Raw genomic sequence first — 18,781 nt, forward strand, 5'->3', positions numbered from 1 at the left:
GGGTTATATGTAGGTCATTGACTGGTAGGTAGACGTACACTAGTATGTGAATCTTAGCTGATCTGTAAATCTTTAACTGGTATGTGAATCTTTAACTGGCATGTGGATATTTCAGATTTAACAGGTTGATGAATATGCAAATGTGAATCTGTAACTGGTATATTAATCTTTAACTTGTTTGTACATCTGTAACTGGTATGTGAATATTGAACTGTGAATATTAAACTGGTTTATTGATCTTTAACTTGCATGATACTGTTTAACTGGTATGTGAATATTTAACTGGTATGTAAAAATTTAACTGGCATGTGATTATTTAACTGTGAATATTTAACAGGTTGATGAATATGTAACTGTGAATTTGTAATTTGTATATTAATCGTTAACTTCTATGTACATCTGTAACTGTTATGTGAATATTGAACTGTTAATCTTTAACTGGTATATTGATCTTTAACTTGCACGATAATTTTCAACTTGTATGCGAATAATGAACTGGTATGTGAATATTTAACTATGTATATTTCACAAGTTGATTAATATTTAACTGTGAATCTTTAACTGATATACGAATATGTAGCTTGTAAGTGCATCTTCAACTGGTATGTGGATCTTTAATTGGTGTGCGAATCTTGATTGTGAGTCTTTGATTGGTATGAGATTCTCTGTATGTGAATCTTTAACCGGTTTGTGAACATAGACTGGTATGTTTGCTATTTTCTGGTATTTGAGGCCATTGATTACACAAAGCTGGATAACATAATATAACGTATGCAAGCTGTGTTTCTAAATTTGGTCAGTGCAAGGGAAAATTATATACTGACTCAGCAGTTTATTCGTTTTTTTTTTATACCAAATCTCTATCAGTTATTTTAAGCAGAATGCTTTTAACTTTGATTTGAAAATTTTACATTGATCTTTTGAGACGCGTCTAATGCCCAATTATAGTTTGATAGGCAGGAGACACCATGTCGAGTTCATTTCCGCTGCAACCGATATTTCCAGACCTTCATTAGATATTTCGAATACTTCGGAAGGAGAACTGTCACTCAGAGAGAGACTCATTTGCAACGCTATGTATCTTTACGTCGGCTTAATTCAACCTCTAAAGCTATTTTACGTTTCCTTAGATAAGCATGGGTATCAAACTAACGCACCGTATGTACTTTGTCTTCACGTTCTGTAATGTAGTTTAAAAATAGATCTTAGCTGATTAGCTGAGGATGATATCTATGTTTTGTAAGTTCAACCTATTTCTTATGTATTTCTGAGTATCCGAATAATTCGATAGTATATTTTGAAAAAAAAAAAAAAAAAGTTTTGGAGATATTTAGAAATATATATATTTACATTCGGTTTATCTATATGACAAAACAAAGGAAAAACTGCAAATATTTGTGTACTGGTTGGCATAGGAAGACATCGGCTCTAGCGATCAAAACATCCTTCTGAATACAAGTTGTGCAACATTTATAAAGCACCGTTATTGGTCACGTCAGAGACCAACAATACAAGATATATGTGTCTCTGATCACGAATGTTGAAGTACAAAAACAAAAATGTGGATGTACTATGCAGACAAAGATTCTATAAACAAACTGTCATCTATACATTCAATAGAATTCCTCCAAGACGTCATTCGGCTTGTGTTTGTCCTTGTATGATTGATGACGTAGGTATTCATGGCTTGCAGAACTTATTGTTATTAGAGAATTGCTGCGTTCTATCGATGTGATGAAGGCGACACGTCAATATTTTCTTCGTTCGTCATCTGTCTGCTTTAAACCAGTGAAATGTATCCTTTGTTGTCAGCATTTCTTACGCGAGAAACACCACAACATTTCAAGTTGATCCAAACAGGATAAAAAAGAAGCACAATCTTGTCGGTTTTCACGAGAAATGTTTTAAGTGAAGTTGTAATGAAGGCGATTGCACTGAGATGAATGACAATATCACTATGTATAAAACCAGACGATAAAAGCAATGGCATATGTGTTGTATGAAATTCATCCACTTGAACATTACGTGTTTCACACTGTTATTCAATACACATGTAACTTTATTATTGGCGACCAAATCCTTATCACGGTCTGTTTTGACGCAGATGGATTGAAGAATTGTCCTTAATCGATTATTACAATCGTTTGATATTAATCACTAGTTAATTCTTCACGTCAAGCACAGTCAAATATTTTGAAATGGTTTGGCATTTCTTTAAAGGTTTGCTCCTATCAAGATTGGGGTCATCATTTCATCTTGACGCCTTTACCTATAGCGAATATGTTTGAAGCAGGTACCAAGAAATACCTGTAAACACGATAGAAGCACACTTTCAAGGACATATAATTTCGGCTCGCTTTACTGGAATCCTGTTCAAGGCTCCAGCCATCGAGATCTTTGAAAGATCTAAACATGGACGCTTTCTTCACCAAGCATCTCGAAGTTGATCTAAGCTATCCAATCACACAGTGATTTACGAGAACTAATCCATATACGGTCACAATAATTCAAAATGGCGACCTGGAGACGTCCGTAGCTGTCGTCATGGTTATCGACCTGTTACCTCAAGGTTGTCCTGACAGAAATAAAAGAGTCGAAACAAAGAAACATTAGAATAATGTCTGATAATGACTTGAACAGCGATGCTTTATTGGAAACTCAAACCAATAATGCATGATAAAAACTTCAAACGGAACAAAGTCAACACCACACTAAAGTAGTGTTTAAGCAATAGACGCAATCTCAATGAGCGAAACATAGGGGACATGTGATATATTTATCTATGTTATTGGATTTTAGACATTTTATCCTTCTTACAGACCAATTCATTATAAACAATGCTAGGTGACGCCGTAGCAGGCCTTCATCCTCACTACTGTTATTGTCTTAACACGTTATCTTTTCTAAAGCATCGCAGTTTGGGACGGCATAATAAAATCATGCAAAACTTATCATTGCATTATATGAATAGAAAATTAACTCACTTTATTTGCAAACTAACCATGATATAAGAGTGTGTTTACTCACTTAAAATCTGGTGTTTGTCGTAAAAATGCCCACATTGCTTTAATGATCATTATTGCAACAATATAAAAGTTAAGCATTAACGTTCTTTTTGGACCGTTTCTCTAAATAACGTCGTTGCACTAAATAAAAATTCCCATAAAACTGCATCACACCATCCACTGCTTTATTGTACATGAGATACCTCATACACTTTGAACATGTGTCATTAAGAAGATTTCACACAACAATACTGGAAACGCTTAAATGTCTCATCATATTGCCGTAAACCCAATAAAGTCAGCGGCTGTGTTCGTCATCGTTCTTGAGACATGATATATATTTAAAATTCAATTTCCACCTCTGTCAATTTGGATTAAATTTACGAGGTAAACAATTACTGTTGGACTTGTGTGCAAGTCTTCAAATATATACCCCCTCCCTTTTTAGATTTAAAACAAATTCACTCTTATAATACTATTTACAATTTCAAGTTATCCCAAATTAAGCTTAATTTTGAAAAAATACAAAATCAATCTATTTTAATGTGTAAAACGAATTTTGAAATGAAGATTTCCCCCAATATTAATGTAAGCCGATTGTATCTGAGCCCAAGTGCTTGGGTTTTGTTGTACTGTAGGGACTTATGCAATTGTAAAATTTCATGTTAATTTCAATTTTAAGTTTGTTGCATGATACATTTACTTACTTAAGCTAGATAGACAGACTGACCCATATTTCTGAATCCTGCTTTTAGAAAAAAAGAGACTTTCATGAATTTGACCTTTTGTATGTCCAGAAGAATGCAGCTGGATAATTCTTTACAAAGACGTTAGGACTGGTAGCCAGTCTCGTAGATAGGACACCTTATCAAACGATGTATAATTAATATGATAAAGGTTATGTGCATCGAAAGACATTAAATATTGCATGCAATCTGCGGTATGAAAACCTGCACTAGAAATACAGACGAAGACGACTCCCCGGCATCTTAACCATTACAGACTCTCTTCGTCTGGTGCTCGACCTGATTTCAGTATTACCGATAATTCAGCTATGATTATTGTAACGCTTCCAAGTCCTGCTAGAGAAGAAAGCTTTCTCGATCTGTACCGATGTTCCCTGCACATACTCCTACATGTTACACAACGATCATATTACTGTGTTAGGCGTGGTGCCATAACACAATACAGAAAGCCCAGAGATTAANACCCAAATTTTTTTTTTTTTTTTTTTTTTTTTTCAATTATCTTGTGAATTCATTACTAATAAAAGATGAATTCAATTTAGCTGGCATCTGTTTAAGTACATGAAAAGCGATAATTTTATCCCGAAGAAAAGTGTCTCGATCAGATTTAACAGTGAGATACATATGAACTTAATATGTCATTGGAATCAATAAATGTTATATAGAAATTAAAATAATTTCTCTGTATCCATAGGGATTCCAGATTTATCACCTCAGAATCTTTTAGGGCGCTGCAAATGAATGCTTTGCACGTGACATATGGAAATAAAATGGCCGCCTGCGGAGAAGTTTAATCAAAGAACCTAAAACGCAATGTGTTGCCATTCCTTGAGGGGAATAGTTAGCAGAATTACGAGCACACCCGCTTAGAGATGTCTTTCTTGTCGACCAGTTAAAGAGAAATCGTTTTATGATGCGCTCCTCACATTTCCGTAACCATAACGGAAACAGATGGATTCACTGAGAAAGTCGCCAAATTGGAAATGGACGTTAAAAACTTGGGAAATAGGCGTTGATGCGTTTCAATCAAGAGCTTCTAGGCTGTAAATAGTAACACATCGTGGTAAGTGACATCAGGGACACATGGACTAGAATGCTTTTATCTTGGGATGAGCTGTATATGTCGGAATTGCTAGTGTAATATGTCACATCCTTATAAAGTAAGAAAACACATAAGGGCAATATATAAAGCAGTATCAGCACACAAGGACAACATATACGACAGCGTCATCACACAATGACAAAATACACGACAGCGTCAGCACACAATGACAATATATACGACAGCGTCATCACACAATGACAAAATATACGGCAGCGTCAACACACAATGACAAAATATACGACAGCGTCAACACACAATGAAAACATATATGACAGCGTCATCACACAATGAAAACATAAATGACAGCGTCATCACACAATGACAAACTATACGACAGCGTCAACCCACAATGACAAAATATACGACAGCGTCAACACACAATGACAAAATATACGACAGCGTACCAGGAAAAATACCATAGCGGCTACACACAAGGGCAAAATACACCAAAGTACAAACACACTAGGGCAGAATGGAAGCACGACGTCAAGAAATAAGGACAAAATACACTCCATCGTCAATACATAGGGACACATATATATCATAGCTTCAACACATAAGGCCGTACAAATACAGAACTAAAGCACAGCATCAAGAAATAAGGACACAATACACTCCATCGTCATTACATAGGGACACATATATATCATAGCTTCAACACATAAGGCCGTACAAATACAGAACTAAAGCACAGCATCAAGAAATAAGGACAAAATACAATCCATCGTCAATACATATGGACACATATATATCATAGCTTCAACACACAAGGGCGAAACACATCATAGTTTTACCGTACAGGTAAAGAACTAAAGCACAGCATCAGGAAATTAGGACAATATGTACTACAGCATGAATAGATAGGGACAAAATATACCACAGCGTCAACATACACGGACAAAATATACCACAAAGTCAACATACACGGACAAAATATATCACAGCATCAGGAAATAAGGACAATATGTACTACAGCGTGAATAGATAGGGACAAAATATACCACAAAGTCAACACACACGGACAAAATATACCACAGCATCAAGAAATAAGGACAATATGTACTACAGCGTGAAAAGATAGGGACAAAATCTACCACAAAGTCAACATACACGGACAAAATATACCACAGCATCAAGAAATAAGGACAATATATACTACAGCGTGAAATGATAGCGACAAAATATACCACAAAGTCAACATACACGGACAAAATATACCACAGCATCATGAAATAAGGACAATATATACTACAGCGTGAATAGATAGGGACAAAATATACAACAAAGTTAACATACACGGACAAAATATACCACAGCATCAAGAAATAAGGACAATATATACTACAGCGCGAATAGATAGGGACACACTATACCACAAAGGCAACATACACGGAAAAAATATACCACAGCATCAAGAAATAAGGACAATATGTACTACAGCGTGAAAAGATAGTGACAAAATCTACCACAAAGTCAACATACACGGACAAAATATACCACAGCATCAGGAAATAAGGACAATATATACTACAGCGTGAATAGATAGGGACACACTATACCACAAAGTCAACATACACGGACAAAATATACCACAGCATCATGAAATAAGGACAATATATACTACAGCGTGAATAGATAGGGACAAAATATACAACAAAGTTAACATACACGGACAAAATATACCACAGCATCAAGAAATAAGGACAATACATACTACAGCGTGAATAGATAGGGACAAAATATACCACAAAGTCAACATACACGGACAAAATATACCACAGCAGCAGGAAATAAGGACAATATATACTACAGCGTGAATAGAGAGGGACAAAATATACCACAAAGTCAACATACACGGACAAAATATACCACAGCATCAAGAAAAATAGAACAAAATTAAAACCCAGCGTCGAGAAACAAAGACAAATATGCTACATCGTCAACACACAAGGACACATAGAAATCATAGCGTCCACGCACAAGGATACAATAGCACATTGTCAGCCCACAAGTATTAGAGATGATGTAGCAGATAGTAACAAACGTATGACGTCGATGAAATGTATGCTTAAAGCTTAAGTCGTATAGCTGTGATCAATGTTTGATGGCTTTAAGCTGTCACTAAAATTGTGTGGCAGTAAGCGCTATTGTATGGCTGAGATTGGACCTGTTTGTAGTACTGTACATTTGTTAATAGTACTGTATACTTGTAGGCAGTACTATATAATTGTAGGCAGTACAGTATATTTGTAGGTAGTACTGTATATTTGTAGGTAGTACTGTATATTTGTTAATAGTACTGTATAATTGTAGGCAGTACTGTGTAATTGTAGGCAGTACTGTATATTTGTGAGTGATATTGTATATTTGTAGGTAGTACTGTATATTTGTGAGTGAGATTGTATATTTGTAGGTAGTACTGTATATTTGTGAGTGATATTGTATATTTGTAGGCAGTACTGTATAATTGTAGGCAGTACTGTAAATTTGTAGGTAGTACTGTATATTTGTTAATAGTACTGTATATTTATAGGCAGTACTGTATATTTGTGAGTGATATTGTATATTTGTAGGTAGTACTGTATATTTGTGAATGATATTGTATATTTGTAGGTAGTACTGTATATTTGTGAGTGATATTGTATATTTGTAGGTAGTACTGTATATTTGTGAGTGATATTGTATATTTGTAGGTAGTACTGTATATTTGTGAGTGATATTGTATATTTGTAGGTAGTACTGTATATTTGTGAGTGATATTGTATATTTGTAGGTAGTACTGTATATTTGTGAGTGATATTGTATATTTGTAGGTAGTACTGTATATTTGTGAGTGATATTGTATATTTGTAGGTAGTACTGTATATTTGTGAGTGATATTGTATATTTGTAGGTAGTACTGTATATTTGTGAGTGATATTGTATATTTGTAGGTAGTACTGTATATTTGTGAGTGATATTGTATATTTGTAGGTAGTACTGTATATTTGTGAGTGATATTGTATATTTGTAGGTAGTACTGTATATTTGTGAGTGATATTGTATATTTGTAGGCAGTACTGTATAATTGTAGGCAGTACTGTATATTTGTAGGTAGTACTGTATATTTGTTAATAGTACTGTATATTTATAGGTAGTACTGTATATTTGTAGGTAGTACTGTATATTTGTGAGTGATATTGTATATTTGTAGGTAGTACTGTATATTTGTGAGTGATATTGTATATTTGTAGGCAGTACTGTATAATTGTAGGCAGTACTGTAAATTTGTAGGTAGTACTGTATATTTGTTAATAGTACTGTATATTTATAGGCAGTACTGTATATTTGTGAGTGATATTGTATATTTGTAGGTAGTACTGTATATTTGTGAGTGATATTGTATATTTGTAGGTAGTACTGTATATTTGTTTATAGTACTGTGTAATTGTAGGCAGTTCTGTATAATTGTAGGCAGTACTGTATATTTGTTAATAGTACTGTATAGTTGTAAGCGGTACTGTATATTTGTGAGTGATATTGTATATTTGTAGGTAGTACTGTATATTTGTGAGTGATATTGTATATTTGTAGGTAGTACTGTATATTTGTGAGTGATATTGTATATTTGTAGGCAGTACTGTATAATTGTAGGTAGTACTGTATATTTGTAGGTAGTACTGTGTAATTGCAGGCAGTACAGTATAATTGTAGGCAGTACTATATATTTGTTAGTGATACTGTATATTTGTAAGTAGTACTGTATATTTGTTAATAGTACTGTAGTTGTTAGCAGTACTGTATATTTGTAGGTAGTACTGTATATTTGTAGGTAGTACTGTATATTTGTGAGTGATATTGTATATTTGTAGGTAGTACTGTATATTTGTAGATAGTACTGTATATTTGTAGGCAGTACTGTGTAATTGTAGGCAGTACTGTATAATTTTAAGCAGTACTATATATTTGTTAGTGATACTGTATATTTGTAGGAAGTACTGTATATTTGTTAATAGTACTGTATAGTTGTGAGTGATATTGTATATTTGTAGGTAGTACTGTATATTTGTGAGTGATATTGTATATTTGTAGGAAGTACTGTATAATTGTAGGTAGTACTGTATATTTGTAGGTAGTACTGTGTAATTGTAGGCAGTACAGTATAATTGTAGGCAGTACTATATATTTGTTAGTGATACTGTATATTTGTAAGTAGTACGGTATATTTGTTAATAGTACTGTAGTTGTAAGCAGTACTGTATATTTGTAGGTAGTACTGTATATTTGTGAGTGATATTGTATATTTGTAGGTAGTACTGTGTAATTGTAGGCAGTACTGTATAATTGTAGGCAGTACTGTATATTTGTTAATAGTACTGTATATTTGTAGGTAGTACTGTATATTTGTAGGTAGTACTGTTTATTTGTAGGTAGTACTGTATATTTGTAGGTAGTACTGTATATTTGTGAGTGATATTGCATATATGTAGGCAGTACTGTATAATTGTAGGCAGTACTGTATATTTGTAGGCAGTACTGTATAATTGTAGGCAGTACTGTGTATTTGTAGGCAGTACTGTATAGTTGTAAGCAGTACTGTATAGTTGTAAGTAGTACTGTATATTTGTAGGTAGTACTGTATATTTGTGAGTGATATTGTATAATTGTAGGCAATACTGTATAATTGTAGGCAGTACTGTATATTTGTAGGCAGTACTGTATAATTGTAGGCAGTACTGTATATTTGTAGGCAGTACTGTATATTTGTAGGCAGTACTGTATAATTGTAGACAGTACTGTATATTTGTAGGCAGTACTGTATAATTGTAGGCAGTACTGTATATTTGTAGGCAGTACTGTATAGTTGTTAATAGTACTGTATAGTTGTAAGCAGTACTGTTTATTTGTAGGTAGTACTGTATATTTATAGGTAGTACTGTATATTTGTGAGTGATATTGTATATTTGTAGGTAGTACTGTATATTTGTAGGCAGTACTGTATAGTTGTAAGCAGTACTGTTTATTTGTAGGCAGTACTGTATACTTGTAGGCAGTACTGTATAATTGTAGGCAGTACTGTATATTTGTTAATAGTACCGTTTAATTGGTGGCAGAACTATATATTTGTGAGTGATACTGTATATTTGTGAGTGATACTGTATAATTGTAGGTAGTACTGTATATTTGTTAATGTTACTGTATAATTGAAAGCAGTACTATATATTTGTTAGTGATACTGTATATTTGTAGGTAGTACTGTATATTTGTTAACAGTACTGTATAATTTTAAGCAGTACTATATATTTGTTAGTGATACTGTATATTTGTAGGTAGTACTGTATATTTGTTGATAGTACTGTATAATTGTAAGCAGTACTATATATTTGTTAGTGATACTGTATAATTGTTGTACTTCTATATATGTTAACTATATAGTGTGGTTATAACGCTGTGATTGGAAATGTTGCTTGAATCATATAACTTAAGGCATATTTGAATGGATATTTGTGAAATGAACCGACTCTGTGTGAATTTGCATGACCGTGGATGGAAATGTATAACGGTAGGCGAAATTGTATGTAGATTAAACTAAATAGTTTCGAGTGAAATTGTGTGGCTATCGGTTTATTGTTAACGGCTATCACTGGAACTGTTACTTAACTATATAGAGTAAGGGATGACTAGATGGGCAAAAAACGACTTTTGTGACAGCACAGAAAAAACAGGAAACAGAATTTACCTGTTGTACTCGTCCTCTGTGACGTCATCGCGGGTCCTACTTGAGGGTGGTGACGTCAGTCCACAGATCCGTGTCCAGGTTTCCCGTCACGCTCCAATACTTGGGAAAGGTGACTGAAAGGATAGTCCATCGCCTTTCAATGTTTGAACAAATCATTCACTGAAATAGAGCGGAAAATAAACACTTGCTAACAAATTTTGAAAATTATCCGCTCCTTCACATATTTATAAAAAAAGATCGCGTAAGAGCCCCTTTGAAATTTACATTTATTGGCGCATGCTATGTATGAGGCATTGAATTTTTATGGTAGACGAGGCAAGATGAAATACAGGTTAAGTAGACATGGCGTAATATTTTCCTGCTGCATCGCATACATATTTCATCGACATATATCAAAATGACAGATTTTCCGAAAAGCTATATCGTATGTACGAAGAACTTGCGTGGTCGGTGGAAGTCTCTGCTTTTGTGTAGCAATTTTGACGGTTTTCATTTGTATGAAACTTTATGTATTTGTTTTATCTAAATGTTGAAATTCTGAAACAAAAAAATACTAGTTTAGGAAACTATGCTGTGATTGCTATGATTTTTGTTCCTCTCTATCTTTCTGTTGATACGATTGAGTTGTGATGTTGTTTGTGTTTCAATATAGAGTATATTGATATAATAATTATTGTTTAACGTCTTTGTCGCGTCGATATTATCGATAAGTTAATTCTTTTTGTATTGCCATTGTTTGTGCTTGAAATGGTGTTGGTTGTGATTGTATTTGTTGCATTGCTGTCATGTTTCCTTCGCTCTCTATGTTTTAATTAAGACATCGAGACTGTTACTGTGATATGGTGATGGTTGATTGAACATCGTGACTGTTGTACTGATATCGTGTTTATCATTTTGATGTCGTGTTTGTTGCTTTGATATCGTTTTTGTTGCCTTGATATCGTTTTTGTTGCTTTGATATCGTGATTGCTATTTTGATATTTTGACTGTTACATGTATACTGACATCGTGTTTGTTGCTTTGATATCGTGATTGATATTTTGACTGTTGTACTGATATCGTGATTGTTGCTTTGATAGGGTGTCTGTTGTGATATCGTTTGTGTTCTGATATTATTATCGATATTTATTTTGATATGCTGTCCTTTTTATTAAATAGGTTTTATATTGATTCAATGACGAAACCGTGCTCTCCTTAAGACCTTGCTACGTGTTCTGACCACCCAGTATGTACTGTCTTATTAATTTCAAGAAAATCGATCTTTGTGTGTAATTCTATATCATTTCTATAAAAATAATATTTCGAGAAAAAAATTCACAGTTGAAAAGTGTGTACTTGGGTTTGAGAATAATTAAAGTGGTTGAACTAGGCAGACAAGAGGGGAACAAGCTAATAATGCAGTCTAGCAGGCGTCTGACAGTCGTTTACATGCATATTTGAATCAGTGGAACGAGCCATTGTGTTGGACCTGACTTCAAGCTTTCACATGTTGGTTTATCAATTTTCGAGATTGTGAACGAATATTTAATCGTCGATTGCAAACATTAAGTTAGACGGATATACTAGATATTGTGAAATATGCAGTCTTTTCGGAAGCTGTTCCTTCACATACCAGCATTCGTATTTGCCAAAAAGAAATTTACTTATAGATGTTAAAGGTTTTTGCCAATCAGAGAACATGACAGACATGTTGAATTCTAAAACATCATAGTTGGCCGCTTTGCAATATACATTACATATCTTAGCTTGTTTAATAGTATATATATAAGTATAATTATTTCCTGCTGAAATTGGACAAATATACCCATAGGTGTTTTTTCCCTTTGTAGTACACCTAAATCTTTTCTTCATGGAAGAACAGATGACCCGATAGAACTGGATTCTAACCGTAAAATGTCCCCACAAATTAGAGAAATAGTTACCATCTTTAATCCCCAGACTTTTTAGTTGATCTAAAGCTATGAAGCATTGCTATAAAGTATGAATAACATCATTTCAATAGTATTTACGTCAGAGACGGAAATATTTCCTCCAATCAAAAGTGAAAGTGGCAATATTGCACGTTGAATGTTCAAAATCAAGTATCAAGTTATCAAAATGACCTAAATGATACAAAAAAGTGAAAATCGGTTTTAAATTTCGTTTGCAATGTGAAAAAATAAAGAACAAAATAATAATGTGAAAGACGGTAAATGCAATATCTTTTTATTTGTTTTGGTCAGATAAGATAACCTAACAAGACTTGTCCTATGGTAGTGTTGTGTGTTGTGTGTTGTGCGCCTCTAGACTGTCTATTGGTGAAGTGCATCGTGTGTGCCCATTCCGTTTGTAAACCTAAAGACACCAGGAAATCACTACAGGACGAATCGTTCAATCATACAATGATTATTACTAAAAGTTAAAACAATATTAGAGAACTCACCTTGGTAATGCATATTTCTTTCCATAGAGCACCCTTTTGCCTGCAAAACACAAAGGGTAATGTCAATAAATAATGCAACACCTGTTTGGACATTCAAACCAATTTCAAAGTTTTTGTACTCGTTCCATTTTAGTATCTTAAGTATTTAAAGACAAACTGTTGTTTACAGTTAAGCTAAAGTCTCTCTTTAAAGAAAGGTAGCGTTCACATACCCTTATTATTTTTTTCCCTTCCTTTAGACCGGAATTGAAAAAAATAATCAAAACTATGTAATCGGAATAAAAACGGGTAAGATACAATTGTTCTTTTCAATTTTTACACCAATGATTTGATAATAATGCAGAAAACGGAGACTTCTACAGGAAATTTGCAAACCGCTGTCTAGCCCATATGATAATAATGAAAAAAATATAAAAGAGTCAATATTCAAAGATTAATTATACTCGAAAATATTAAAATGGCAAAAAAGAATCATTTTGAATAGTTCCAAATGTTGGTTGTCTTGCTCATGGAAATATAATTAATCAAAACAATTAACACCTTATTTCGTTTTGACAGTTACGACATCTAGAATCATTCAGATTGTGTCCTTTGTCTGTACCATACGTAGTACTAACGCTGAATTTGTATTTGATGTCTCCAGTTGATCAACTGTCTACCTCCTTACAAAGTATAACATTATAATGATGATTAGGCTTAAAATATCAAATACGCTTAGTCTTCCGAACTAATTCGGTGCACAATGTTGCTTATAAGTATACTAATGAATTACAAAACGCTTAAGATAACAGAAGCAAATGTTTCACTACGGACACCTAATTTGCTATATCGTCAGGACTTTGGGCAATCTCCGTCATGCTGATAAGTTTTAAACGATCAATTATTCAAACGGAAGGTAATTAACTGTAACTATTCTCTTACAATTAACAGGGTAATTAGAAAACTGATTTGAGGTGTATTTTTATAAGTCAGGATAAATGAAAAATGGTTCGAAATTTAGATTATTCTGCGACATTCTAACATAATTCCCTATTAAGGTAATGATGTTTTTAAACACAAATGAATGAATACAGAAATGTTTCGGAAGTAAGCCCTATTAAATTATTTGATGAACGTAAGGCTAGCGAGATTGGTGAAAATACAACATGTAATTACCAATCTGTAAGGCTATACACGGAAAAATACATTGATCGGTACATAACTAGACGCTCCCTGTCGCGAATCCCGACTGTACTCAGTGACACCCATGTCGTCACCGGGAAGCTGGCCGAACAAAGTAGGCGTCGCCAGTGAGTGCATTACCGTATTACGTCTTTCAGGTAATTAATGGGCTATCAGATGTCATAGCGAGGCTACAACAACGCTCTTAGCGTAATTTGACCAATATTGACCAAGACTTTGGAAGCATCTTAATGCCGCATGAGTCAATATGCCAATCAATGGTGTACGATATACGTAAACATCATAGCAAGGAGTTTACCCGATGAGAAAAACTGCAGTTATTTCCCTTTGGTATGTTGATGATCATTGTGAATAGGCCCGATGGCTGACCACTGCAGGTTCGATGTTAACAGTTGCCTCATTGAATTATTGCGTAAGCGACTATTAACCCCCCTCTCTGTGACATAGGTGTTTTTATCATCCATTCGCTTCCCTAGGGGGCATTAATCTGATAAGCTATTATTATTGCATTACTTAAAATTCTGTCTTTATTGATATCTCTTCTATTGATCTGTCTGGACACCTTTATCATCAAGTGACCTATATGTGTTGTGTGTGTCTTGACATCCTCCGTCACGTGACCTATGAGTGTGATGTCTGTCTTGACACCTACCGTCATATGATATCTATATATGGTGCCAGTCTTGACATCCACTCGACCTATAATTCATATATCCGCCTATACTTATGATATTCCGGTGTGATAGATGATTTGTTGGAATTAGTCGTCAAAACTACTGTTCAGAAAATGAACTACTTTTGAGTGACAGTGTCTGTTGCTCTGAGGAGGTATTTTAAAAGCTCACGTTGTCAAACACGTTTTTAAAGTTAAGAAGTATTCTAGTTTTCTATCAGATGTTAATTCTCACATGTCGAATTATGAACATTTTCCTACTCCTACTTTTACACGTCCTTCAAATCAATTGTTTATAAATTATTTCGTGCTTTAGGACGCTGATTACCACGGAAATGTATCTCTGTATTGCTATCTTCAATTATGTAATCGATTATCAGATTCATAACTGTATTACTTAAAAAACATAATATGAGGCCAATTGTATCTTTTTCCTATCGTCCGTTCGTTTCCTGGTAATTCCTACTATGCTCCATTTGTTCAACAGTCGTTAAACCTTACCCAGTGGTAAGTGAAATACTCTAATTGTTACCAAAATGAATCGAAGGCTTTAAAAGCAAAATAAAATATCAAAACACGTCAATCCAATCTGCTTCAACAAATTTATAGCAATTAGATGATATTAGTTGTTCTTGGTCGTCCTGAATTCATAGTTCAAAACATTTCCATAATCTCTAGCTTACTCTTACCAAGCTCTGAGCAACCGGGGCCTGTTGTACTGTGAACTTAATGTAAAGAGCTCATACATCGTAAAGAGAAGTTAATTAGTTGGCGTTAGTTAAAGGAGTGATCAACTACCGATGTCACACTTGTAATTGCAATTCTACAGTACGCCGTGAGAAATTCGGTTCCGACAATGGATAACTCAGCCGTGAAAAAGGTCTTTAAACTGATGTCCAGAGTTTACGTCATTATCCGTCTTATAGTGATACGTTTTTTTAAACAGAGCGAGTCTAGCGCCCACTATAATCGCCAACCTGTGACACATCTACCCTATGTGACACTCGTTACCATGGAAATTAATCTCTGTGTCGCTATCTTACACCAACTACTAATAAAATGTGAAAATTAACAAACAGAAGAATACGACATTCCACTCTGCCATATGCTCTCCTAAGTTCCACTTAGTCGTTTGGTCTAGAGCGGTTGATATACACACAGAGCTCTATTTCTTACAACTATCACATCCAATAGACCAGATAACATGACTTGAGAAGCGCTGTTCTAATATCGTCACCTCCCGTGCTGGGTATAGGCACGGTGGGGTCCGTTGGGAGGATCACATTGAGAAGACGATCTTGTAAATGTCCACCTGCGCGCTCTTAATACCTTACAGCTACGTCAGAAACTCTGCAATGCGATTAATTACAGTAAACAACACCATTCCTTTCGGTCTAGAAAATCCTTGGAAGCTTAAGGGGGAAATAGACAATATTATGAGTGCATTTTAGTTTCATCGGTGTGTTTTTATCCGAACATTCTCTTTAGTTGTCGAAAGGTCATTCCATCAAATGCATACTGTCTATTGACTTGAATTTCGTAGTAGATGGCGGTTTTATAGTTCCTGCAAACATTCGTGTAAGATTTATGTAGGATGGAATTAAATTACTGCCTAGTATTTATATCTCAGGTGACATTATATGGTATGATATAATTCCATTTATCTTTTACTCAAAGTGATGAATGCCAACCTATTATGTTTTAAGAGAATGTGTGCTTCTTGAAGCGGAGAAAGAGACATATTTGCAAAGTATGCATCAACTACAAATCAAGTTGCAGATTAATTCATCAGCTTTATGTGTTATTTGTGTTCACATTTCAATATGTCAACACCATCACAAGAAAGAATAATATTAGTGAAAGTTGTTTGTTATATAATCCTAGCTTGTTATTGTATCAACAAAACCATTGCCATGTTCAAATTCGGTAACAATTACAACTGGACCCAGACGTCAGCAAAGGCGTGTAATTTTACTGTCTGGAAGACCAAATCACTTACAAAATTTATATTTGTTCTTATGGACCTCCTGTTGACAGGCATAGTTGGCCGGAAGTTGTCTCGAAAGAATGCCATCGGATTTTCAGGACCACTCTGACGCAGCTTCCGGAAAGCTTCAATCTACAATATATATAAATAAGTTATATAATTGTTAATAGAATAAACTCTGTAAAGAAAAGTACATAACAGTTTTTTTGGGCAAAGCTCGACATCATATACAGAACTCGTGTAAATATCTATTATCTGTACGAAATAATCATAAAGGGTTCATATATTGAATCTATTTCATATTGAATCATAATAAATTGATTACTGGACCCGACTGTAAAAACCATTCCACGATTTCAATAGAAACCTATTATATGTAAAGTGTATAACCAGCCAACTTAGATTATTACTTATCGCTTCATCAAGGAATGGGAAATAAAACAGTCCAAAACTTTTTTTTTCAATGAATAACAAGAACCATACAAAAGCCTTCACTTTGTGTATACAATTGTTAAATTATAACGATATACATTTCGGTATTTGTTACTGTAGAGAAGCTGCAGAGGCGTAAGAATTGTAGGTTGCTTCTCTATTTCATTTGTAGCATAAATCCGCTAGGAGTCGACGAGAGCAAATTGACCAATTCCACAGCATAATTTGATAGACCTGACATTTCCGGCGTTCGAAATTGAATCTATAATAATGTCATAAGATCATCGGTTTCACGGAATCGCCCATTTATGGAGTTTTATTGTAGCAACTTTGAGTACCCTTCACTCAAAAAGGTCTCATCGGAGAACCATCAGAATAACATTGGAGTACCAATTGCGATATCATTCATGTTGTATGAAAAAGGGTTATTAATCAGACGCAAAACTACTACAATACAAAACAATAGTATGTGTTCTTTTTGAACGCCGTGTCATAATAACAGAGTTTTTTTCGTTGAAAAATGACTAAATACGTTTTACAACTTACTCTCACCTAGTTTGTAACGTATTATAATAAGTTAGTAATAAAAATAACAACATATATACACATAACTAGCTTTACCAAGTTATATATTATATACAACTTAACAGCTTTGTTGGTATATAAATGTGTTTACCTTTTGTCATATAATGTTATTATTTAAGTGTTATTTTAGCTGTTGTGGCATTGTATTGTTTTGCATGTTGAAACAAACGTTTCGTTATATAGTGTTGTTGTACCTGTTGTTATATAGTGTTGTTTTACCTGTTGTTATATATTGTTGTTTTACCTGTTGTTATATACTGTTGTTTATAGTGTTGTTATACCTTTTGTTATATAGTGTTGTTATACCTGTTGTTATAAAGTGTTGTTTTACCTGTTGTTATATAGTGTTGTTTTACCTGTTGTTATATAGTGCTGTTTTACCTGTCGTAATAAAGCGCTGTTTATCTCCTACACATTTTTGTTGTATGAAGTATATTTTGTACTTATTCATCATTTATATGTTGCAATGTGTTTCTATTAACTATTTGCAATATATGTCTGATCTAACTTTTGATATGCTGTTTGTTATTCCTGTTGTTATATAGTATTTTTTAACATCTGTTGTATTATAGCGTTATTTTACTTTTTTCTATGAAGCGACGATAATTTTCTTGTAATAAAGTGTTGCTTATCAACCTGTTGTACATGTATATAGTGCTGGTTTACCTGTTGTTATATAATGCTATTGTACCTGCTGTGATCCTGCGTATATAGGCTTGTTCATAATCATCCACGTGACCGTTTCGTGACATCCTGGATGTGTTATAGAACCATCATATGTGACGTAATGAAGACTTCTTGGTATCAACTTTTGTATATACAAATTTTTTAAAGGCGTTACCGTTTCTGAAATCGAAAAGACACAACTGTTAGCATTATGTACATAAAAAGTTTATTTTCATTATTTCAGAAAGAAATTGAGTTG

At 34.0% G+C, this 18,781-nt stretch overlaps 1 protein-coding gene across 1 annotated transcript in view; it reads right to left on the bottom strand.

Annotated features, from left to right (window-relative positions):
- Nucleotides 1-1,370: 1,370 nt before the first annotated feature.
- The window catches only part of LOC110449568 (carbonic anhydrase-related protein 10-like), a 100,845-nt gene continuing 83,434 nt past the window's right edge, over nucleotides 1,371-18,781 (bottom strand). Inside the window, exons 7-11 of the mRNA XM_021496518.1 lie at nucleotides 18,548-18,702; nucleotides 16,852-16,971; nucleotides 12,998-13,037; nucleotides 10,576-10,688; nucleotides 1,371-2,575 (exon numbers count right to left, since the gene is read on the bottom strand). Coding sequence (XP_021352193.1) covers nucleotides 10,612-10,688; nucleotides 12,998-13,037; nucleotides 16,852-16,971; nucleotides 18,548-18,702 — 392 coding nt within the window. The 3' untranslated portion in view covers nucleotides 1,371-2,575; nucleotides 10,576-10,611. The remainder of the gene's footprint in view (nucleotides 2,576-10,575; nucleotides 10,689-12,997; nucleotides 13,038-16,851; nucleotides 16,972-18,547; nucleotides 18,703-18,781) is intronic.

The sequence above is a fragment of the Mizuhopecten yessoensis genome, unplaced genomic scaffold (assembly GCF_002113885.1).
Source record: "Mizuhopecten yessoensis strain PY_sf001 unplaced genomic scaffold, ASM211388v2 scaffold4631, whole genome shotgun sequence".
Taxonomy (NCBI): Eukaryota; Metazoa; Mollusca; class Bivalvia; order Pectinida; family Pectinidae; genus Mizuhopecten; species Mizuhopecten yessoensis.